The sequence below is a fragment of the Jaculus jaculus genome, chromosome 18 (genome assembly GCF_020740685.1).
Source record: "Jaculus jaculus isolate mJacJac1 chromosome 18, mJacJac1.mat.Y.cur, whole genome shotgun sequence".
Taxonomy (NCBI): Eukaryota; Metazoa; Chordata; class Mammalia; order Rodentia; family Dipodidae; genus Jaculus; species Jaculus jaculus.
The window spans coordinates 10,777,294-10,802,991 of record NC_059119.1 but is presented as its reverse complement, the minus strand read 5'-3'; the positions used below and the strand labels follow the sequence as shown (position 1 = coordinate 10,802,991).

The 25,698-nt window shown below is 43.3% G+C and overlaps 1 protein-coding gene across 2 annotated transcripts in view; it reads right to left on the bottom strand.

The window, feature by feature from the left end:
• Positions 1 to 6,097: 6,097 nt before the first annotated feature.
• Vps26a (VPS26, retromer complex component A) overlaps positions 6,098 to 25,698 on the bottom strand; it is a 34,616-nt gene continuing 15,015 nt past the window's right edge. The window contains exons 3-9 of one of the 2 annotated variants that reach the window (XM_045137717.1): positions 24,219 to 24,294; positions 22,587 to 22,743; positions 19,868 to 20,032; positions 17,454 to 17,560; positions 13,414 to 13,482; positions 8,688 to 8,830; positions 6,098 to 7,692 (exon numbers count right to left, since the gene is read on the bottom strand). In XM_045137717.1, the coding sequence (XP_044993652.1) occupies positions 7,579 to 7,692; positions 8,688 to 8,830; positions 13,414 to 13,482; positions 17,454 to 17,560; positions 19,868 to 20,032; positions 22,587 to 22,743; positions 24,219 to 24,294 (831 nt within the window). In that variant the 3' untranslated portion in view covers positions 6,098 to 7,578. The remainder of the gene's footprint in view (positions 7,693 to 8,687; positions 8,831 to 13,413; positions 13,483 to 17,453; positions 17,561 to 19,867; positions 20,033 to 22,586; positions 22,744 to 24,218; positions 24,295 to 25,698) is intronic. The other variant, XM_045137718.1, reaches the window with a different exon arrangement.

The following is a 25,698-nucleotide window of genomic DNA, read 5'->3' as shown; positions in this document are numbered from 1 at the left end:
GGAGGCCACAGAAATCACCAGCGCGGCCTGGGGCGGCCCCGGGTTCGGCGGTGGATAGTGACGTATGCGACTGCGTCGGCTGCCAGGGAGGACCGAGACGGAGCTGCGGGCTGCCCGCAGCAATGCCTGACCAACCAGGGCCGGGAAAGAGCCGCAAACTGTCCGTGCCAAGGGGAAAGGGACTCTGCTTGGGAAAGACACAGAAGTGGACTTCTGTCTTCGTCCTTCTCCTGCAGAAATTAGGAGTATCTTTCTCCTAAGAAGGTAAAATAATCAGGCATCTCCAAGGACGTCACATGTGAATGGTGGGGGAGAGAGAGATTGTGTGTGTGAGAGAAAGTGTGAGAGAGAGAGAGAGAGAGAGAGAGAGAGAGAGAGAGAGTGTTGAATCACGTGATCAAACGGGTCCCTTGACTTAGCCACCGTCCAGAAGCACGAGGGCGCAGGGCTGCTGAGGACATCAGGGTTGCTTGTAATCTCTCAACACTACAGAGCGTTCCCACGTCGTTACGTTCTTAACCTCCGCTTCCCAATAGTGTAACTTTGGATGACATAATTCGTCCTGTCGCTTAGAAGGTTTGCAGAGAAATTTGGTTTGTACACAGAAGGGAAAGCCCTTGTATGGACCTGTGAGCGGGGCATTTTTGACCCCGCCTCCCCGAGCGGGGGCTCGAACCCAGGACCTTGAGCGTGCTCTCTCTGCTACTGAGCTTCAGCGCTTATACGTTAATGTGAGCAGCTTGCCTATGTCATCCCAGTGATTCACAAGCCACGAGCACACGCGAGAATGTGATTGGCTTCGTTGTATTGGTTGGACACCGTCTCAAGAGGCTGCAGCACACCAAATGCAAAGCAGATGTTCTTTCCCACGTCACTTTTTTTTTTTTTTTTTTTTTTTTTTTTTTTTTTAGGTAGCATCTCACTCTAGCTCAGGCTGACCTGGAATTCACTATGTATTCTCTGGGTGGCCTCGAACTCACGGCGATCCTCCTACCTCTGCCTAGTGCTAGGATTAAAGGCGTGCGCCACCACGCCCGGCTCCACTTCACTCTTAACCATAAACTGTAACAACTTTAAGAAACATGCTGTGGGATAGATGACACTGTCAAGTGGGATTTCACTTACAGCTCGCTACGTTATAGCCTTTGATTAACAAAGTAACATTCAGGAGGACGGGATCTGGTTTTGGTGACGATGGTACACATTAATGTCGGGGCGTGGTAGTCCCAGCACTGGGTGATGGGGAGGGAGGCAGAGGAAGGATCGAGAAGTTTGAGGCCACCCTGAGACTACACAGTGAATTCCAAGTCAGCCTGAATTAAAGTGAAACCCTACATCCAAAAAACAAAAAAAGAAAGAAAGAAAGAAAGAAAGAAAGAAAGAAAGAAAGAAAGAAAGAAAGAAAGAAAGAAAGAAAGAAAGAAAGAAGGAAAGAAAGAAGGAAAGAAAGAAAGAAAATACTGGATCTGGGGAAGACAACACAGTGAGAAAAAGTGTATGCTGTGCGAAGACCCAAGCCCCAGCACCCACATAAAAAGCCAGGAGTGTACTGCTGAAGTCCATATGCTTGGGCTGCTGCAGGTCACTGAGAAATATTGGGAGCTGAGCTGGAAACCTCCTCCCTTTTGACTAGCTGTCAGAAAGCTGGAAAGAGCTACACTGCATGCAGTCCTGTGGGAGAGAGAGAAGTCATCAACCGTGTTAAATAGCAGTGGACCCTACAAGCTTTAAGATTAGCCAGGCAACCGGGTATGGTGGCGCACATCTTTAATCCCAGCACTCAGTGACAGAGGTAGGAGGATCACCGTGAGTCCGAAGCCACCTTGAGACTACAAAGTGAATTCCAGGTCAGCCTGGGCTAGAGTGAGACCTGCCTCAAAAACCCTGTAAGTTTGTTTGCAGTGGCTAGAGGCCCTGGCATACCCATTATCTATCTGCCTGTTTTGTTTTGTTTTTTTCTCTCTCTCCCTCTGAAATAAATAAAAGTTCTAGGACTGGAGAAGTAGCTTAGTGGTTAAAGTGCTTGCCTACAAAGCCAAAGTACCCAGGTGCAATTCACCAGGATACACATAAACCAGATGCACAAGGGGGCGCACACATCTGGAGTTCGTTTGTAGCAGCTGGAGGCCCTGGTGCACCCATTCTCTTTCTCTCTCTCAAATAAATATATAAATAATAAAAAAAAGAAAGAAAACTTCTTTAATGAGAAAAACAATTCAAGTGGGACTGAGGATGTAGTTAATAGAGTGCTTGTCTAACATGCACAAGGCCCTGGGTTTGAGTCCCAGAGCCACGTAAGCAAGGTGTAGTGATACATACACGCCTGTGAATTCCAGGAGGAGAAATGCAAGGTCCTCCTCCCCTGGGTAGCTTCATGCATATCTATGAAGTGGGGGGGGGGGGTTCAGAGACAACCTTGGCATGTGTCCCTTCATCCTTCTGAGACAAGGTCCCTCCTGTTCTGCCGCTAGTTGAGCCTCTGGCTCTGCCTCCCTTGCTGTGCTTTGGAATTACAGATCCACACACTTTATATCCAGCCTCACGTGGGTGCTGTGGAATTGAACTTTATAACTGAGCCATGCCCCCAGCCCCTGCTTTTTTATTTATTTATTAATTGATTTTTGGGGGGCTGACCTGGAATTCACTATGTAGTCTCAGAGTGGCCTTGAACTCATGGTGATCCTGCTACCTCTGCCTCCCAAGTGCTGGGATTAAAGGTGAGTGCCACCATGCTCAGTTTAGCCCCTGCTTTTTTTTTTTTTTTTTTTTCTGGTTTTTCGAGGTAGGGTCTCACTCTGGTCCAGGCTGACCTGGAATTAACTATGTAGTCTCAGGGTGGCCTTGAACTCATGGCGATCCTCCTACCTCTGCCTCCCGAGTGCTGGGATTAAAGGCATGCGCCACCACGCCCGGCAGCCCCTGCTTCTTTAGTTTTATGTTGCAGTACCTGGTCTGAAACTTGTTGGGTTTTTTTTTTTTCAATATTTATTTGAGAGAGGCAGATAGAGAGAATGGGTGCACCAGGGCCTTTAGCCACTGCAAACGAACTCCAGACACATGCACCCCCTTGTGCATCTGGCTTACGTGGGTCCTTAGGCTTCTCAGGCAAACTCCTTAACTGCTAAGACATCTCGCCAGCCCTTTTGTGTTTTGTTTTATTTTTTCAAGGTAGAGTCTCTAGCCCAAGCTGGCCTGGAATTAACTATGTAGTATCTGGCCTTGAACTCAGTGATACTGCGCCCTCTGCCTTCTGAGTGCTGGAATTAAAGGCATGCACCACTAGACCCAACTATTTTTTTTATGTTTATCTATTCGTGAGAGAGAATAGATATGCCAGGGCCTCTAGTCACTGCAAATGAACTCCAGACTCATGTGCCAGCATGTACTTCTGGCTTATGTGGGTGCTGGGGAATCGAACCCCAGGTCCTTAAGCTTCACAGGCAAACATCTTAACCTGCTTTAAAAAATAAAAAAAATAGAAACAGAGAAAGTTATGAACTCCAGACACATGCACCCCCTTATGCATCTGGCTAACATGGGTCCTGGAGAATCAAACACAGGTCCTTTGGCTTTGCAGGCAAACGCCTTAACCACTAAGCTATCCCTCCACCCTTCTCCCCTTTTTTAAGTATATGTGTGCAAACATTCATGTGTCAGGTTGTGGTGTGCCATGGCGCACATGTGGAGAACATGTTCCTGGTGTCTTACTAAAGTGAAAAAAGGCTCACACAAGTCGTTATGCAGAGGACTGTCAAGAGCAAAGCAATAGTGAAAGTGAATCCACAGCAGGCCACTCGGGTGGAGTCTTCAAGGGCCCGAGGACAGGCTCTGCAGCTTCTTTCAAGGGTCTTTAGGGGAAGATGGATTGGCTGGCAGGGGCGTAATGTGAGTGCGCTTCTACCTACTGCACATTTTCTCCTGTGATGCAGGTGATTGTCCTCATATACATGTCCAGCTATACGTAGGCATAAGATGGTAAACAGGGGTTTCTCCCCTAAAAGTCCACTTAGGACAGTTTGCCTAAGATGCACCCAAATCCCGTCTAGGCTGACAAGGCCCAGCTATTCAGATCGCCAAGCAAGAAACATACCCCAGTGGGTACTGGCCACAAAGAATGGGTGCTAAGGGAGGACTAAATAATTCATGCTAGACAGGGAAACAGGTTCATCTGGGCAAGGTGGGAGTCCCTAGATGTGTTCCTTGAAAAACTGTTTGGCCAGGTGGTGGTGCGCACCTTTAATCCCAGCACTAGGGAAGCAGAGGAAGGAAGATCGCAGTGAGTTTGAGGCCACCCTGAGACTACATAGTGAATTTCAGGTCAGCCTGGGCTAGAGTGAGACCCTACCTTGAAAAAAGGGGCAAAAAATTTATATATATAGCCATTTTATGATTTTGTACATCTGGCTTTACATGGGTACTTGGAGAATTAATTCCAGGCCATGAGGCTTTTCAAGCAAGAGCCTTTAACCACCGAGTCATCGCTCCAGCCCCTGTATATTTTTATTATTATTATTTTTGGTATTTCAAGGTAAGATCTAGCCCAGGCTGACCCGGAATTCACTATGTAATCCCAGGCCAGCCTCGAACTCGCAGCGATCCTCCTACCTCAGCCTCTTGAGCACTGGGATTAAAGGCACACCACGTCCAGCTCCCAGCTGTGGTTCTTAGGTGGTGTATTGTCTAAGCTGGGTCTAAGCTGTTCTTGGTGCTTGCCTGCCCCAGTCAGTGGACAAAGTTGACAGTGCACCGCCCACCTCGTGTAAGGCAGACCTCGTGTTCACCACTGCATTTGCCGGGCGACCGGGCCAGTGCTTTCTCTACCTCCCGTGCCTTCCCTCTGGCTGGGAGCACAGAAGCCCACCAAGGTGTCTGGGAATCTGAACTCATGCACGTGCTTGATCTGCTAAACCATCTGCCCAGCCACTTTTTTTTAAATTTTTTTTTAATTTTTATTAGCATTTTCCATGATTATAAAAATATATCCCATGGTAATTCCCTCCCCCCCCCCCTTTCCCCTTTGACCAGTTACTCTTTAAAAGTTCATAAGCTGATTCTACCACGCAGCCTAGCACATTTTTTTTTTTGACCCAGGTTCAATTCCCCAATACCCACACCTACGTAAGCCAGGTGGCACTTGCATCTAGTTTATTTGCAAAGGCTGGAGGCCCTGGCATGCCTATTCTCTGCCTCTTTTTCAAATAAAAACAATATGGCTACCATCATGAAAACAAATAATCATAAATGTTGGCAGGGATGAGGAAAAAGAGGAACCCTTCTACACTGCTGGTGGGAATGCAATCTGGTCCAGCCATTGTGGAAATCAGTGTGGAGGTTCCTAAAACAGCTAAAGATTGAACTACCATATGACCCAGCTATAGCACTCCTAGGCAATATATCCTAAGGACTCATCTCATTTCCTTAGAAGTACGTGCTCAACCATGTTTATTGCTGCTCAATTTATAATAGCTGGGAAATGGAACCAGCCTAGATGTCCCTCAACTAATGAGTGGATAATGAAGATGTGGCACATTCATACAATGGAGTTCTACTCAACAGTAAAGAAAAATGAAGTTATGAAATTTGCAGAAAAATGGATGGATCTGGAAAGGATTATACTAAGTGGGGTAACCCAGGCCCAGAAAGCCAAGCGCCACTTGTTCTCCCTCATATGTGGATCCTAGCTGCAGATGATTGGGCTTCTGCGTTGAGAAGGAAAAAACTCAGTAGCAGAGGCCAGTAAGTTAAAAAGGAGACATAAAACGAAGAGAAAGGAAGGGAGGAGGGTAGTTAATAGGTTGGTATTGTATATATGTAAGTAGAATGATTGAGATGGGGAGGTAATATGATGGAGAATGGAATTTCAAAGGGGAAAGTGGGGGGGGGAATTACCATGAGATATTTTTTATAATCATGGAAAATGTTAATAAAAATTTGAGAAAAGATAAAAAGTAAATTAAAAAAACAGAATATATATTTAAAAAAAAACACACACTTTATGATTGTAACTTCCTATTGAGCGATCTTACCCTCAGCAGTAGGCCTGAACGTAAGAGGTTTGAGGAGAAAGCAGTTTTCATCACTCAAGCTGCACATTCAGTTCAGTTTTTGTTTCAAAGTCTTTATTATATCATTGATGCACAACTCGAGGCTGGTTAAATACAGTTGGGTCTTCAAAATCTCTCTGGATCTCTTCTGGATGACTACATGCAAGTGACCATGAAAATATTTGGCATTTTCAGTTTCCGACACCCTGAACAGGCACTTCAGTGAGGCGAGCACTGCCCCTTGTAGGGGTCCGTGTGGAAACCGGCGGCTCCAGTAGCAGAATACAGAACCTGTGGCCAGTGCAGGAGGTGGTGACTGGCCATTGTATCAAAGTGCCATAGTAGTAAAACAGGCTGAAGGAAATGTGATTTGGGTTGTTTTGCTTACTCATAAGGGAAGGTTAGCTGACAAAACTGCAGTGAAGTGCATGAACAGATAGATACTGGTACAAACCCAATGAAGCAAAGTGAAGGAAGCATCCACAGGGCGCCTTTGTCCCGGGCTCATGTTCCGTTCAGCGGATCAGTGCTCAGGCCCCACACGTGGAGAGACAGATGGCGACAAACTTTTTAGAGACTGTTGAATTTAGTGTTGTTGTTGTCCTAAATAAAATCACTAGGTAATGTTTAAATGTGAGTTTGAACTAGCCAAACTTCAGTTAACAAATATAAAATGGTCCAGATTTGAATAACTACATGTGTTTCGACATTCCTCCTGAATCTTCCCATCCCTTAAGTTTTCTACTGAAAACTGAATAAATCTGTAAAGAGAATGAGATTTGCATACATATGGCAAAGATTCCTCAAATTATAAAAATATATATACACATACGTCTTAAAGTATTTAAGGAAAAATGGTATAGTTTTAACAAGTTCTAAAATGCCAACATACGTTAACTCCACATAGCAGAACACACAAGGTAGTAATAAAACAGTTATTAAGGAAGCAGGGAAGCAAGAGGACATTCCTCGTAAGTCCTTGGGGGGGAATTTAATATATGCCTGCGAAGACTTTGAAGCCACAAAATGGACCTGCAGTGGGACATTGTATGCTCATTTCAGAAACGAATTGCTAAAACATGTTTAAGTCTCAAAAAATAGAGAAACCATGTTTTGAATATCTGCAGGATACAAGGGCCACTCGGGTTTTCCAATTTTAACACAAAATATTTAATTTTTGCATGTAGAGAAAAGGAGGTAATCACTAGCATAAAAAGGAAAAGGACTTTCACCATCACGCAGGAAGAAGCAACATCACAGGATCAGCCTACACACATGAAGATCTTTAATGCTTATGCCAATGCGTCTGAGCACGTCATCAGTGCACACAAAAAAAGGCAGCGTAAGAAGGTCCAGTGTCTCAAAGCAAGCACTTTTAAAAAGGTGTGTACATGAAGAACGGTAATTAGGCTGGAAACACGCGCAGCCCCACCAGATCAAGGAAGACTGCCATGGATGGGGCCCCGGCCGCCCCTGCACGCTGCAGCCAGCTCTCCCGCTGGCTTCAAGGGAACAGTTTCTCTTTCCATTCAGTTCACATTTCAGGCTGCTCAGCAGACGCCTGCGAGTCTGGTGACTCAAATCGCTGGTGAAAGTTGGTTCTCTGTTTCCGCAGCTTCTCAGGGGCTTTTCTCCATAAGATGATCTCCTAGAAAAACAAATGTAAAACATCAACTACGTTTCCTACTACTGAGGGGTAATTTCCACCTCGGAAACACAGGCTGTAACTTCAATGTTAATCAAAAGTACATTCTTCTCGTACAAAAACCTTCATCGGGCTGGGGAGATGACTCAGCAGTTAAGGTGCTTGCCTTCAGAGCCTGGATTGGATTCCTCAGTACATACATAAAGCCAGATGCACAAAGTGGCCCTGGAACACCCATTCTCTCCCCCGCCACTTGAAAATAAAATATTTTTTAAAAGTGAGCTGGGGGCTGGAGAGATGGCTTAGCAGTTAAGCGCTTGCCTGTGAAGCCTAAGGACCCCGGTTCGAGGCTCAGTTCCCCAGGTCCCACGTTAGCCAGATGCACAAGGGGGCGCACGTGTCTGGAGTTCGTTTGCAGAGGCTGGAAGCCCTGGCGTGCCCATTCTCTCTCTCTCCCTCTATCTGTCTTTCTCTCTGTGTCTGTCACTCTCAAATAAATAAATAAAAATTAAAAAAAAAAAAAGTGAGCTGGGCGTGGTGGCACACGCTTTTAATCCCAGCACTCGGGAGGCAGAGGTAGCAGGATCGCTGTGAGTTCAAGGCCAGCCTGAGACTACATAGTGAATTCCAGGTCAGCATGGGCTAGAGTGAGACCCTACCTTGAAAAACCAAAATAAATAAATAAATAAAGCTTTCATCTTTCCTAATTCACATTCTTTAAATTATAATCTTTAATTTTTTTGTGAGGTAGGGTTTTACTCTAATCCAGGCTGACCTGGAATTCACTATGTAGTCTCAGGGTGGCCTCGAACTCATGGCAGGCAATCCTCCTACCTCTGCCTCCTAAGCAGATGTTTTATGGAAAAATGAAAGAGAAAGATGGAGGGCTGGTAGGTCAGAGTCCTGCAGAACATCTGGGGAGGGCCTTTCTCAACACCTACTTCCGCCCCCACAGTTGCATTTATGTGAAGCTTAGGAGAGAGGGGAGGCATACGTGCCTGCTGCTTGAAGTACCTTCTGTCTTCCTCGTCAACAAGCACGAGGTTCAAGAAGTACCTGACCGAAAACTTTTTGTTCACATCTCTCATTGTTGGAGTCGGGTCGTAGCCTGCTAAGAACAGTCTTATTGGAATAGATTCACCTGAAAGGAAAAAACAACTTCCATTAACTTCTAACACACTGGCTGATGAAGCAATTTCATAAAGTGTAGTCTGAGCACCAGCTACCAATGATCAGGGCCACACAAGATGCAGGGCCCCCCCCCCCCCAAAAAAAAGATGCAGCCCAGCAAAAAGCACTTCTCAGCCTGACACTGTTGACATTCTGGCCCAGGAAAGTCTGTGTGGAGGGCCCCATTCACTCAGCAACGTCACCAGATGATAGTAGCAACCCCCACCCCAGTGTGACAGTCCAGAGTTTTTCAGGACAATGTGAAATGTCTATCAGGGAACTGAGAACCACTATGCTAGAGCCAGAATGCCTGGATTAGGTTGTCAGCCCTTTGCCTGTGGAATTTCACCACTGTTCCAAGTTTCTCATCTGTAAGTCATCTTATAGATAGCTTAGTAACAGTCAATTTATAGATGGCTTGTAAAGACTGGTAGAGATCTGAACAGTACCAGGAGTGCTATACCTAAGTAGTTTTTTTTTTTTTCTTCCTTTTTTGGTTTTTTGAGGTAGGGTCTCACTCAGGCCCAGGCTGACCTAAATTCACTATGTACTCTCAGGGTGGCCTAAACTCAAAGCAAACCCAGCTAATTTATTATTTTCTATTTTCATGAATTTTACCATAATGTCATCATTTATATGGTGTTAAAATTTTATTACTAAGCAAGAAATGTACAGAACAATATACCTTCAATAACAAAAGAGCACTAGGGGCTGGAAGGCAGCTAACGGTTAAGGTGTTTGCCCGTAAAGCCAAAGGACCAAGTGCAACTCCCCAGATGCACAAAGTGGCATATGTGTCTGGAGTCCATTTGCAGCAGACAGAGGTCCTGGCATGTCCATTCTCTCTATGAGACTCATTCTTTCTCTCAAATTCACCAGGCTGGGGATATAGCTCAGTGGTAGAGCACTTCCCAGTACATGCTACCTGAAGTTCAATCACAAGTTTGGGAGGACAGCTAATAAGATTCTCATTTCTATTTTCCTAAGGAAAACTGTATGTTCTCCCTCCCTCCTTCCTACTACTCCTCTCTATCCTTCCCTCTCTTTTTAAAAAAATATTTTATTTTTATTTATTTATTTGACAGAATGAGGCAGAGAGAGAGAAAATGGGTGCTTCAGGGCCTCCAGCCACTGCGAACACACTACAGGCACATGTGCCACCTTGTGTATCTGGCTTATGTGGGTCCTGGGGAATTAAACTTGTGTCCTCTGGCTTTGCAGGCAGGTGCCTTAATTGCTAAGCCATCCTCCCAACCCCCTTCCCCCTCTTTTTGAGACAAGATATTCATAAGCAGCCAACTAGCCTTAAATGTGAGATCCCTCTGCCTCTGCCCAAATGCTGGGTTAACATGTATACACCAACATGTCTTCTATGCCCATTTTCTTTAATTTTTTTTTTTTTTTATTTGAGAAAGAGAAAGAAAAAGGCAGAGAGAGAAAGAGAGAATGGGCACAACAGGGCCTTCAGCCATTGCAAACAAACTCCAGACACATGAATCACCTTGTACATCTGGCTTATATGGGTCCTGGGGAATAGAACCTGGGTCCTTTAGCTTTGCAGGCAAGCGCCTTAACCGCAAAGCCATCCCTCAAGCCCATTTCCTCCTTTTTTGTCATGGTAGGGTTTCACTGTAGTTCAGGCTGACCTGGAACTCTCTGTAGTCCCAGGCAGGCCTCAAACTCATGACAATCCTTCTACCTCAGCCTCCCGAGTACTGCAATTAAAGATGTGCACCCCCACTCCCGGCTCCTTAGCCTTAGGCACTGAGCCATCTTTCCAGCCCTCCCTATCTTTTTTGAACAGTGTCTGTTAAAATATTCAGAGCTAGAGAAGGGAGATACAGAACTGCCTCTTGTGAATTTAAACTCAGTGAGGAGTAAGCAAGCCTTGCTTGAGACTAGGAAGCACTATTAATGTCTTCTTAGCAGCTATACAGAGATTGCTTTTTTGTGTGTGTGGGATAGGGTGGTTGGAGGTAGGGGTCTTGCTCTAGCCTGGGCTGACCTTTAATATATAGTCTCAGGGTGGCCTTGAAGTCATAGAGATACTCTTATCTGGGCCTCCCGAGTGCTAGGATTAAAGGCATGTACCACTACACCCAGCAATACACAGAATTTTAAAACCTTCATTAGAAGCCAGGCCTGACGACAGGTTTATAATCTGAGAAGGATGAAGCAGGAGACTAGGAATGTAGCTCAGTTGGTAGAGTGTTTGCCTCCTATGCACAAAGCTGGGGTTCAATCCCACGCACTGCATAAGTAGGTGTGGTGGGGTATGCCTGAAATCCACCACTGGGAGGTGGAGGCAGGAGGATCAGAACTTCAAGGTCATCCTTAGACAGTGAGGTTGGGAACAAACTGGACTGTATGACAACCTGTCTCAAAACAAAATAAAATATTACATTCAATGACCACCTGAGCAATTCAATGAGAATTTGTCTCAAAAATCCCAGTGCCAATGTATCTTCAAATACACAAAGTGGCACCTGATGGGCTGAAGAGATGGCTTAATAGTTAAGGTGCTTGCCTGCAAAGCCAAAGGGTGTTGGTTTGATTCGCCAGGACCCACATAAGCCAGATATATAAGGTGCCACATGCATCTGCAGTTCCTTTGCAGGGACTGGAGGGCCTGGCACACCCATTCTCTTTCTTTCTGCCTGCATCTTTCTCTCTCTCAAATAAAAATAAATAGGGGGAGGGAGGGAATTACCATGGGATATTGTTTACAACTATGGAAGGTGTCAATAAAAAATAATATATAGAAGCCGGGCGTGGTGGCGCACACCTTTAATCCCAGCACTTGGGAGGCAGAGGTAGGAGGATCACTATGAGTTTGAAGCCACCCTGAGAATACAGGGTGAATTCCAGGTCAGCCTGAGCAAGACTGAGACCCTACCACAAAAAATTAAAAAAAAATAGTAATAATAATAATATATATAGCCAGGTGTGGTAGCACACACCTTTAATCCCAGCACTAGGGAAGCAGAGGTAGAAGGATTGCCGTGAGTTCAAGGCCACCCTGAGACTATATAGTGAATTCCAGGTCAGCCTGGACTACAGTGAGACCCTACCTTGAGAAACCAAAAGATAAAATAAAGTAAAATAATAATAATAATATTTTTAAAGTGGTATCTGGGGCTGGGGAGATGGCTCAGCAGTTAAAATTTACTTGCAAAGCCTGTAGCCTAGGTTTGATTCCTCAGTATCCACATAAAGCTATAAGCACAAAGTAAGTTTGTTTGCAGTGGCATGATGCACAGGTGTACCCACCATGCTCTATCTCTAATAAATAAAAAGTGTTTTTAAAAGTAGTAAGAGCCGGGCATGGTGGTGCACGCCTTTAATCCCAGCACTCGGGAGGCAGAGGTAGGAGGATCACCGTGAGTTCGAGGCCACCCTGAGACTACATAGTTAATATAGTTAATTCCAGGTCAGCCTGGACCAGAGTGAGACCCTACCTCTAAAAAAGAAAAAACTAAAAATATTAAGAGCCTGGCATGATGGCACATGCCTTTAATCCCAGCACTTGGAAGACAGAGGTAGAAGGATCACCATGAGTCAAGGCCACCCTGAGATTTCACAGTGAGTTCCAGGTCAGCCTGGACCAGAGTTAAGAGCCTACCTTGAGACCCCCCCCACCAAAAGTAATAATAAGGGCTGGAGAGATGGCTGGCTTAGCAGTTAAGGTGCTTGTCAGCAAAGCCAAAGGACTCAGGTTTGATTCCCTAGTACCCACATAAAGCCAGATGTAGTAGGTGGCACATGGGTCTGGAGTTGTTTTGCAGTGGCTAGAGGCCCTGGCACTCCCATCTCTCTCTCTCTTAAATAAATAAGTGAAACAATAATAAGTAAACGTGGTTGCACATGCCTCTAATCCCATAACTTGGGGCAGGAGTAGGACTGCTGTGAGTTCAAGGTCATACTGGGACTACAGAATAAGTTCAGCCTGGGCTAGAATGGGACCCTACCTTGAAAACAAAAACAAAAAAGAGGACAGAACTATGTGTACAGCTCAATGATAAAGTGCTTGCCTATCATGCTCAAGGATCCTAGATTCAACCCCCAGCACTGAAAACAAAATTATAAGCTTTAATAATTCATGATTTCATATCGATAAACACTCAAAATGAACTTCCACAAACACTACCTTTGGTCCTACACAAAAGTAGAAAATAGGGCTGGAGAGATGGCTTAGTGGTTAAGGCACTTGCCTGTGAAGTCTAAGGACCCATGTTCCACTCTCCAGATCCTATGTGCACCAGACACACAAGGTGATGCAAGTGCCCAAGTTTGCACATCTGCACAAAGTGGCTCACCCATCTGGAGTTCAATTACAGTGGCTGGAGGCCCTGGCACGCCAATTCTCTCATTTGAAAAAAAAAAAAAACAAACAGTAGGAAACAAAGGCAGGTGTGGAAGGCCATGCCTGTACTCCTGGCACTTGTTTGGGGCCAGTTTAGACTACACAGTGTGTTCCAGGGTTCTCCAGAGCTCCATAGTAAAACCTTGTCTCAACTGCCCCCACCCCACCTCCAAAACAAATGAGACAGTTACCTTTTACTGGGGCACCATCCATGATTTCGTATTTGGCGATTGTTTCTGTCTCCGTTGTGGTGCTTGGTCCTAGTCCAATCATGTAAATATTAATATAAGGGTCTCCAGAATTATCTACTCAGTCTTATTTTTCAGTGACAGTACTTTAGTGGCATTTTTACGTGGAAATGTGGGGTCATTCTCTATTTCTCGTTCTACCATTCATAAGCCCATCACTCAAGTGCATGTTTCCCTTTCCCATAAGGTAATATGCGGTTCAGAACCCTGTCACACAGCTCTAGCATATCTTTCATCAGCTAAATACTCACCATAAATAACCACTGTTTGCAGAACTTCTCTGCCATGACTCCTCATGGAGCAAATGTTGACACAGACAAAACATCAAACTGAATACTGAATAATGACATGAATACATAAATCTTGATATTCATTCTCTAAGAAATATTTAAACTCAGTCTAAAAGATAAAGTGACTGTAAAGTGAAAAAGCGGCATCAAGGATTAGGGGTGGAGTTTGGTAGGAAAGCATTTTCCTAGCAGGCAGGAGAGACACACAGCAAAGAGAAGTCTCCTGGATTATGAGTATGTTATTTTTATTTCATATTTTCTCTAACAGAATGTAATTTTTATAATCAGAAAAAGTTTTAAAGCCAGGAGTGGTTACACAGGGCTGTAAATCCCAGCAATGGAAGGTGGAGGCACGGGGCTCAGGAGTCTAAGGTCACCCTCAGATACACCAGTTTGAGGCCTGCCCAGATTACATAAGACCCTGTCTCAAAAACAAAAAAGTCCTAGCTAGGTGTGGTGGCACATGCCTTTAATCCCAGTACTTGGATGTATAGGTAGGAAGATCACTGTGAGTTCAAGTCTACCCTGAGACAACATAGTGAATTCCATGTCACCTTGGGCTAGAGTGAGACCCTACCTTGAAAAACCTTTAGAAAGTCTTAAGAACTTCTCCCTCTCCAATCCACTCTCTCCCTACTTTCCCTTTTATTCCCTCTCCTCTCTTATCTTTTTGTATTTGTGTGTGTGTATGCAGGTCTGAGGACAACCTCAGTATGTCAGCCCTCTCCTTTCCATATTTTTTAAAATATTTTAAATTTTATTTATTAATTTATTTGACAGAGAAAGAGGGAGGGAAAGAATGGGACACACGAGGGCCTCCAGCCACTGCAAAGGAACTCCAAACATGTCCTTTGGCTTTGCAGGCAAACACCTTAACCGCTAAGCTATCCCTCCAGCCCCTTTCCATCTTTTTTTTTTTTTTTTCCGAGGTAGGGTCTCACTCTAGCCCAGGCTGACCTGGAATTCACTATGGAGTCTCAGGGTGGCCTCGAACTCACGGTAATCCTCCTACCAAGTGCTGGGATTAAAGGTGTGTGCCACCACGCCCAGCCCTTTTCCATCTTCTTTAACCCAGAGTTTCTCTTGTTTGATTTGCCACAGCATAGGCGACAAGCTTCCAGTCTCTCCTGAGTCTACCTCCCATTGCCATAGGTGCACTGGTATCACAGATGCATATACCATTTTGTGCTGAGCTTTATGTGACTGCTGGGGAATTGAACTTGAGTCAGGCTTGTAAGCAGTGTCATTAGCCATCTCCCAGCCCTCACTTTCTTTTTGTTGAAAGGGTTTGGCTATGTATCTCAAACTGGCTTGGAATTTGTTATGAAGCCCAGACTTCACTATCTCAGCTTTTTTGTTTTGTTTTTCAAGGTAGGGTCTTGCTTTAGCCCAGGCTGACCTGGAATTCACTATGTAATCTTCTCAGGATGGTCTCAAACTCACAGCAATCCTCCTACCTCTCCCTCCCAAGTGCTAGGATTAAAGTGTGCACATGCCTGGCTCTATCTCAGCTTTTTGTTTTTGTTTTTGTTTTTTTTTTTGTTGTTTTTTTGAGGTAGAGTCTCACTCTAACTCAGGCTGACCTGGAATTCATTTGTAGTCTCAGGCTGGCCTTGAACTCAGATCTTCCTACCTCAGCCTCCTAAATCATGGAACACCACCACACTAAGCCTAAAGGGTGCTTTTTTATTTGTTTATTTTCTGGCTTTTCGAGGTAAGGTCTCACTGCTCTAAACCAGGCAGGCTGACCTGGAATTCACTGTATAGTCTCAAAGTGGTCTTGAACTCTCCTGCCTCTGCCTCCTGAGTGCTGGGGTTAAAGATATGTGCCACCATGTCAGGCTTTAATGGTTTTTTAGTTTAGTTTAGTTTTTTTTTTTTTTGAGTCAGTGTCTCACTCTAGTCCAGGCTGACCTGGAACTCACTCTATAGTCTCAAGCTGGCCTCAAACTCATAGTTATCCTCCTACCTCTGCCTGCCCAGAGCTGGGACTAAAGGTGGGCACCATCACCCCCAGCTCAGCTCAAGTTTTTGAAGTAGGGTTTCACTCTAGCCCAAAGTGACCTGTAACTCACGCTCCAGCCCAGCCCTGGAACTCGGCGTTCCTCCTAGCTCAGCATCCCAAGTATCAGGGTTCCAGGCATGGGGCACCATGCTCAAATAGCTAGTATCTTAAAACCACTTAAACTTTCACTATTAGGAAGAAAAATGAAAATTAAGAAATTATTTCATGTGTATTGGCACATGCTTTCAAGCCAAGCACTCAGTAGGCAGGAGGAGGAGGATCACTATGAGATTAAGGCTAACTTGAGACTACATAGTGAATTCCAGGTAAGCCTGGGCTAGAGCGAGATCCTACCTCCAAAAAAAAAAAAAAAAACAGAAATCATTAGCTAGGCATCTTAGCACACAGGAGGTTGAGGCAGGTGGATCACAAGTTTGAGGCTGGTGAAATCCCATTCCTAAAGAAAAGGAAGGAGGAAAACTCAGATATTTGTGACCAATTATAAAGTACAAGTTGTCTCAAACTGCTGGTTAAAGGAATCCTCTTGCTCCAGCCTACAGGTAAATACCATTACATCAGCTCAAGAATTGTTATATGTAAGTACAATGATTGTGATGGGGAGGTAATATGATGGAGAATGGAATTTCAAAGGAGAAAGTGTGGGGGGGGGATTAACATGGGATTTTTTTATAATCATGGAAAATGCTAATAAAAATTTTTTTAAAAAGAGTTGTTTTAAAAAATTAAGTTACAGCTAGCAATATTAAGCAGCAAAGCTATTAATCAAGTAAATATCAATTTCTGTTTAACAACTTTAAGAGGGGTTTCGAGTAGTGTCTTACTCTAGTCCAGGCTGACCTCGAACTCAGCGATCCTCCTACCTCAGTCTCCCAAATTCTGGGATTAAAAGCATGTGATGTTACGCCCAGCTAAACAACATTTTAAGTTTTTGTTTTTTCTTTTTTTTTTTAATTGTTCTTATTTTTATTTATTTATTTGACAGAGAGGGAGAGGGAGGGAGAGAGGGAGAGGGAGGGAGAGAGGGAGAGAGAGAGAGAGAGAGAGAGAGAGAGACAGAAAGAGATACAGAAATAGGCAGGTAGAGAGAGAGAATAGGCATGCTAGGGCCTCCAGCCACTTCAAAGGAACTCCAGACACATGTGCTACCTTGTGCATCTGGCTTACATGGGTCCTGGGGAGTAGAACCTGGGTCCTTTGGCTTTGCAGGCAAATGCCTTAACCACTAAGCAATCTCTCCAGCCCCAAGTTTGTTCTTTCAAGGTAGGGTTTCACTCTAGCCCAGGCTGACCTGTAATTCACTACAGTCTCAGGGAAGTATCGAACTCATGGCAATCCTCCTAGCTCTGCCTACCAAGTGCTGGGATTAAAGGTGTGAGCAACAACACCCAGCTTCATTTTAAGATTTTTAAAATGTTAATAAGGAGCCGGGTGTGGTGGCACATGCCTTTGGTCCCAGCAGATGTAAGAGAGGTGGAGAAGTGCCATGAGTTCGAGGCCACCCTGAGGCTACATAGCGAATTCCAGTTCAGCCTGGACTACAGTGAGACCCTACCTTAAAAAACCAAGAAACCAAAAAATAAAAAGTAAAAATAAATGTCAATAAGGAACTTCAGAAACAAAAAAAAAAATTTCAGAAGGAACTTTAATTGAAATATTTTTGAACTCACCAATTCCTGTGATCTCTTTTTTGATCAGTTGCAACTCCATGTGTTGAATTTTTATTCTTACTAGTAAGAAATAAATTTTCCCAACAATCACATCCTTTAAATGATACCTATTGGGAAAGAATATGTGACATCAGTTTCAAAAGCAAGTAACAAGAGTGTAACAGGTCATGGCTGGCTTTAATAAGTATCTTTAGGATAAAAATTATTTTAAAATGCATTTTAGCTGGGTGTGGTGGCACATACCTTTAATCTGGCACTCAGAAGGCAGAGGTAGGAGGATTGCTGTGAGTACAAGGCCATCCTGAGACTACATAGTGAATTCCAGGTCAGCGTGGGCTAGAATGAGATTGTACCTCAAAAAGTAAAAAAAAAAAAAAAAAGAGAGGGGGGGGGAAGAAATCTTAGCTACAGTTTTCAAAGAACCTAAGCACTTAACTGAATGGAAAATTAGTATTTTATGCTTGAAATACTTATTTAACGTGTATTGGAGTATTTTTCGACTCAAAAAGCTCTACCCAAGAGTTTTGTGTCATCAGTATTCTAAGTGCTAGAACAGAGCAGCTAACCATCTGGCCTCAAAGAGAGAGTATTAGGAACTACCTTCACAGATTTGAGTGTCCTGGAAATATCCAATAGGTATTTTTTTTTTAAAAAAACTGGTAACTATAAAATTAAGAGAGATTTAAAAGACAAAAAATGGGGACCAAAACATCAAAAAGCCAAAGGATCCAGATTCGATTTCACAGGACCCACATAAACTAGATACACAAGGTGGCACAAGCATCTGGATTTCGTTTGCAGTGGCTAGAGGCCCTGGTGTACCCATTCTCGCGTCTCTCAAATAAAAAAAAAACAATTTGAGTCAAAATCCAAGCCAGACATGGTGGCACACACCTTTGATCCCAACACTTGAGAGGCAGAGGTAGGAGGATCGCCCTGAGTTTGAGGCCATCCTGAGAATACCCTGAGGTCAACCTGGGCTAGAGTGACACCCTACCTGGAAAAACAAAAAAAATGTCAAAATCCGCCAGGCGTAGAGGAACACCTTTAACCTCAGGGTATCTCATGCTTGCAGCACTGTGTGTCTGGCTACATGGGACCTGGAGAGTTGAACATAAGTTTTTCTCTTTGTCTCAAATAAAAATTAATTAAACTGGGCATGGTGACACATGCCTTTAATCCCAGCCCTTGGGAGGCAGAAGTAGCAGGATTGCCACTAGTTCAAGGCCACCCTGAGACTAAATTCCAGGTCAGCCTGAACTAGAGCAATACCCTACTCTGAAAAACCAAAAACAAAACCAACCAGAAACAACAAACAGCAACAAAAAAATGTCAAAAACTAAGTGCAGACAGGTGTGGTCCCAAACACCTTTAATAATAGCACTGGGGAGAGCTGAGGTAGAAGGATCACTGGGAGTTTGAGGCCACCCTGAGACTACATAGTGAACTCCAGGTCAGCATGTGCTAGAGGGAAACCCTACCTCAAAAACACAAAAAAAGTGTACTATATTAGAAAATGTCCTTGTTTGGATGCCAATTTCAACAACCTATGTGGAAAAAACTAAGACAATTAGGAGAACATGAATACTGAGTAGATATCATGATGTTAAAGAGTTAACATTTTAGATATAATAGTGTTATAGTTTTTTTTACATTATGCACAACTTTATGAACAAAATTATGTCTGCAACTTGGCTCAAGTGTAGAATTTAATACAGTGGCACTGCAAACAAATGCATATCCACTTGGGGAACTGACCCCAGGCTGCAGGTTTGCAAGCAAGCATCTTTAACTACTGAGCCATCTTCCCAACCTCTAAATTTCCAACAACAAAAATGTATTGTTTACATAGGCAGGAAAAAAGGATTTTTGATTACTTTTATTTATTAATGAGATAACCAGGATAAAGTGATAATAAGCACACTAATAGAATTTTAAAGGCATATTGGGATGGATTACCTTCTGAAATGGTGAGATTCTACGTGTTTGTTTAATCAGAGACTCATCAGAAACAGAATATGAAATACACCTGTCCTGGGTTGGAAACCAAACTCTTAATTAAAAGTTTCTTTTCAATCAGAGAGTTTGTCTGCTAACATCAGATTGTTAATTCTGTCCTTATATTCACCAGTTTACAAATATGAAGGGCTTATTTCCCTGATTACCTCTAAAGAGTACCGTTCGGCTGTGAATTCAAATGAAGCCCGCAGGCTGTTGTGAACATTCTCTCCCCTGGCTGGCAGGCGGAGGTCTGGTTTTCAGCCTGCGCGTCCACTTTCCAGTCTGTGACTGCGTGCTCCTCCCGCTGAGCAGCTGCCACACCCTCCTGCCAGGATGGACTGAAGCCTGCGTGGCTGTGAACCAAAACAGTCCTTTCCCTTTCCTCCTTTAGGCTCCTTCTATCAGGTACTTACTTTGATTTGTTATACTCAAACTCTATATGTAGACAGTCTTCAATGCCCACTTCCATCTTAATAGAGTTGTTAACATCAGGATAGGTGGCAAGCTGGTGAACAATGAGATCATACTCTTTCACCATGTCCGTCAGTCTTCTCACGATAGTCACCTTAAGAAAATACCTACCAAGTTAATGGAGAGAGAAGTTAACCACCTAAGAAAAATGTGCTTTGCAAGGCATGGTGGCGCACGCCTTTAATTCCAGTGCTCGGGAGGCAAAGGTAGGAGGATTGCTGTGAGTTCGAGGCCAGCCTGAGAATACAGAGTAAGTTCCAGGTAAGCCTGGGTTAGGGCGAGACCCTACCTCAAAAAAAAAAAAAAACATTAAAAAAGGGGGGGCTTTGCATAAGCATATATTAACTCAGCTTTCCCTTTGTTCTCCTTCAGGATCAACCTTCATTTACTTATTCAGAGGAATTTTCTTTCTTTTTAATTTTTTTCTGAGAGAGAGGGGTGGGGGAGAATGGGTGTGCCAGGGCCTTTCAGCTATTGAAGAAACTCCAGGCACGTGCACCCCTGTGTGCACATACGACACTGCATGCTTCCGTCATTGTACATTGGGGTACATGGGACCTGGAGATCCAAACATGCGTTCTTAAGCTTTGCAGGCAAGCGCCTTAACCACTAAGCCCATAAAAGAATTCTAATTGGGGACTTTTGTTTATTCTTGTTTTTCAGTGCTGGAGAATGGGTCCAGGGCTGCAAGTAGGCTAAGCATGAGCTCTATTACTAAGCTCTTCTAGCTCTCTAACTGTTTTGTTGTTTTTTTTTTTCAACACAGGGTTTCCACTCTAACCCAGGCTAACCTAGAACTCACTTTGTAGTGGTTCCAAACTGTCCTCAAACTCGCAGAAATCCTCCTACATCGGCTCCTGAGTAATGGGATTAGCAGTGTGCAACGCCACACCTGCTCTCTCTTTTAAAATAATGTGTCCAGGGCTAGAGGGATGGCTTAGCAGTTAAGGAGTTTGTCTGAAAAGCCAGGACCCATGTTTTCCAGATGCACAAAGAAGCGCATGCATCTGGAGTTCATTTGCAGTGGCTACAGGCCCTGGCACTCCCATTCTCTCCTTGCCCTCTCTATCAAATAAATAATGTGCCTAGCATTCAAAAAAAAGAAGTACGGCCAGGCATTGTGGCGCACACCTTTAATCCCAGCACTTAGGAGGCACAGGTAGGAGGATCACCATGTGAGTTCAAAGCCACCCTGACATTACATAGTGAATTCCAGGTCAGCCTGGGCTAGAGTGAGACCCTACCTCAAAAAATAAAAATAAAATATGGCTGGGCATGGTGGCATACACCTTTAATCCCAGCGCTTGGAGGCCAAAGTAGGAGGATCACTGTGAGCTTGAGGCCACCCTAAGACTACAGAGTGCATTCCAGGTCAGCCTAAGCTAAAGAGAGACCTTATCTCAAAAAAAAAAAAAAAAATTAAGGCAGGCATCATGGCGCATGCCTTTAATCTCAGCACTCCAGAGGCAAAGGTAGGAAGATCACCATGAGTTCGAGGCTAGCCTGAGACTACATACTGAATTCCAGGTCAGCCTGGACTATCATGAAAACCCTACCTCCAAAAACAAACAAAACTACACACACACAAGCCAGGCATGGTGGCACACGCCTTTAATCCCAGCACTCAGGAGGCAGAGGTAGGTGGATCGCCGGGAGTTCGAGGTCACCCTGAGACTCCATAGTGAATTCCAGGTCACCTTTGACTAGAGCAAGACCCTACCTCAAAAAAAAAAAAAAAATACACGCACACACGCACACTTTTAAGAAAAACACCTTTCAAGCCTGGTATGGTGGCATACATCTAAAATCCCAGCATCAGGAGGCTGAGGCAAGAGGATCATGGTGAGTTCAAAGCTAGCCTGGGCTACAGAGTAAGTAGCAGACCAGCCTAGATTAGAGTGAATCTGTGCCTCAAAAAACAGCTCTGAAGACATACTTTCCAGATGAGTTTGGAGGGCTGTCATCAGGATAGCTGGACTATGTCACTTTTTCTTTTCAAATCCTTCACTAGTCACAATTCTGGTGTTTGGCACTTGTCAAACCTAGGCCCAAATGGACAATATCAAGTTAAACAGAAAAATCTGGAACTCAGAATGGATACATCCAGATTCAAATATTTAATTACCCTAGTCTCATGCACAATGGCTTAGTGAGGAGAAAGGAACTCAAGACTGGAAATTTTTAAAATGTAGATGTTTCAATTTTGGACAAGTCAACCTCCTTGAGTCAGTATCATTTAGTTTTTCTTTTGTTGTTGTTTGTTTTGTTTTGTTTTTGAGGTAGGATCTCACTCCAACCCAGGCTGACCTGGAATCCACTCAGCCTCTCAAGGGCTGGGATTGTAGGCATAAGCCACCACAGCCTAGCTTTAGCATTACTTCTTAACACATAGTAAGAGATTCTATACAATATAAATGGATCTAGAGAGTAAGTTAGTTACACAACAAATGAATAAGTAAGAATTCATGGAAGGGAAATGAGTGGTATTAGACCTTATTACTTCACATACGTATTAGCCAGATGAAACAAAATATATAGCAGAGTATTTGAAATCTTAAAGTCTTCCAGTCCAGAATTATAACTACAAGCTCCAATAGCTACAGCAGTAGCCATTTCTTTCTGGTTATGACTCTGCTCACAGGTTCTAACACACATTCGTACCTCAAGCGGACATTGGCCCCGATGTATGATTCATATGGCTTTTCAACTTGCATAAATTCAAAATCATAACTTCGGCTCTGAGTCAGCTCTCCAGGTAAGGCTAGTTCTTTCACTAGGTTTACAAATTCGTGAGTATTACTCTTGTCATTGAAAAGTTCTAAGAAATTTAAAACAGCAAAAACATTAATTATGTTTAATATCCATTTCAATAGAACCCAAACTTCTCTCAAACTATTTTACCAATAGAATTATACTTGTTTCTATTTTAATCAAGTAGAGCTAAGATCAGAATTTTATTATTTTCACGATGTTCCACTTAGGCATAAATCCAACAACGCACAGGACAATGAAAATTTCTACTAGCCATGAGTTCATTCCCTTGATGAAGTTAGTTCTCTCCCAATATGAAGCTGTTCAACACAGTCCCACAATAATCTAAACTTCTTCCCTTTAAAACACTATTCTGTTTTGTTGCTTTGACAAATATATTACCTTAATTAAGCTCTAATGCACAAAATAAAACCAACCATCAGTTAATTACTGTAACTTGCCACATGAGTTCAATCTCACCCAGAATACATATTTCAATAATCACCATCCCAACTTAATACTTTCATTTATTTATTTATTTATTTACTTGTTTTGGGTTTTGGAGATAGGGTCTCACTCTAGCTCAGACTGACCTGGAATTCACTATGTAGTCTCAGGGTGGCCTGGAACTCATGTCAATCCTCCTACCTCTGCCTCCCGAGTACTGGGATTAAAGGCATGCGCCACCAAACCAGGCTCATTTTGATACTTTCAAAATGTAAGGTAAAATTTGGCTAGATGTTAACCCAGCTATGGAGAGAGAATTAAGACTTACTTTCTTTTCTCAATCTTCTAAACATTTATATACAATTTAACTCTGCACTAAAGCAAGAATATCTCTGGGCTGTAGAGATGGCTTAGCGGTTAAGCGCTTGCCTGTGAAGTCTAAGGACCCCAGTACGAGGCTCAATTCCCCAGGACCCAGGCAAGACAGATGCACAAGGTGGCACATGCATCTGGAGTTCGTTTTTAGTGGCTGGAGGCCCTGATGCACCAATTCTCTCTCTCTCTCTCTCTGCCTCTTTCTCTGTCACTCTCAAATAAATACAAAATAAACAACAACAACAAAAAGAATATCTCTAAAATACATGTATGGAAATGTACACAGTTTGATCTAAGTCAAAACACATCATTCCTTTTCTTTTCATGGACTTTTCTGTTCCAATGAGTCTGGTTACAGGCACACACTAGCTCAGGAGGGTGAATGGCATGGCTAATTAGAAAATGGAAGATGGAGGTGAGGCTGGTGATTATGAGTAAGGCTGGTGAAAACGTCAGCAGACAGAGTCAACTACACTACTTTTCAAGGCTGGTAATTTACTTAACTCCTTTCATTTTTACTGACAATCTAAATACACAGAATGAGTCAAATTCATTTAATACATTTAAATACATAATTTAAATATATTAGGTCTTCTCTTTTATTACATAAAACCAATTCCTTCCTTCCATAAAACTGAGGTCCAATTCAGTTAGTTAACTGCCAAATCCAACCCTCTTCAGTTATCAAAGGAAAAAAAGTAATACTATTTTAAAACTCACCAATTTGACCTACAAATTCAATTCTAATTCCTTGATGCTCTAGCCTCTTTCCAGGTTGCTTAAAGGCTAGGTTTACCTGCCAAAACATGAAATTATAAGATGTTAACAGTCCTTGGAGTGGGCCTACCAGATTCCTTCCAGATGAGTGCAATCTATAAGTATTTCAGGTACTCATTTATAAAGGATGAAATGCCACCCCGCACCGACATCAGGATGACTTTTTAACACCAGAGAAGGTGTGATTCACATACAATCACCTGCTACTTTCACATACATGTCACGCATCTGCTTTATTAGAAAGGAATCCCTCATCATAGCTGGCAGGTATAAAAAGCCTCAAAGATAGAAAAGCAACTATGCACGTGTGTTTTATGACAAAGGAGGAAACAACTTTAGGACGAATAATAGTGTAATGTGAAGTTATCACTAACTCTAAAAAATGTCCCACAAGATAATTTTCAGCTTTGTTTTTCAAAGTAGGGTCTCACTCTAGCCCAGGCTGACCTGGAACTCACAGTGATCCTCCTACCTTGGCCTGCTGAGTGCTTGGATTAAAGGCATAGGATACCACACCCACCTAATTTTCAGGGCATTTTTTTTTTGTTTTTATTTAATTTATTTATCTGAGGGGAGGCAGATAGAAAATGGGTGTGCCAGGGCCTTTTGCCACTGCCAATGACACCAGACACATATAACACCCTTGTGCATCTATCTGGCTTTATGTGGGTACTGGGGAATCAGATGCAGGTTGTTAGGCTTTGTAGGCAAGCGCCTTACACTTAAGCACTCCAGTCCTCATTTTTAGCCTTTTTATAAACAAAAATTAACTGCTATAACTGGTAACAACAACAAAAAAAAAACATTTATTAAACCGGGATGGTGGCTCACTTGAGGCTATTAACTGGAGAATTGCAAGTCAGAAATCAGCAAGTAGAAACCAACAAAGAATACATAGTGAGATTCAGGCCAGCCTGAGCGTTACTGCGAGGCCCTGCCTCAAAAATCCAAACTAAGAGGCTAGGGAAAGAGACTGAACGAAAGGTTAAGGGAGGACTAATCAAAATCTAAGAAGGGCCGGGCGTGGTGGCGCATGCCTTTAATCCCAGCACTCGGGAGGCAGAGGTAGGAGGATCGCCATGAGTTCAAGGCCACCCTGAGATGACAGAATTAATTCCAGGTCAGCTTGGACCAGAGTGAGACCCTACTTTGAAAAACCAAAAAAAAAAAAAAAAAAAAAAAATCTAAGAAGGATATAAATAAATCATATGGAAATCTACTTTTTTGGACAATGGAGCACTCAGGAGCCATAGATTGTTACTAAAAAATGTTCAGTGCCAGGAATGGGATACCTTCTAGTGAGTTGTTGGCCAGGGAGGTCCCTGATGCCCCCAAACATTACAGGCCATTGCTGAGGCCCTTGGTTTCCCACCAGGAATAGATGGTTAAAACCCTAGTGCTGAAGACTCCACATACTTGGGCT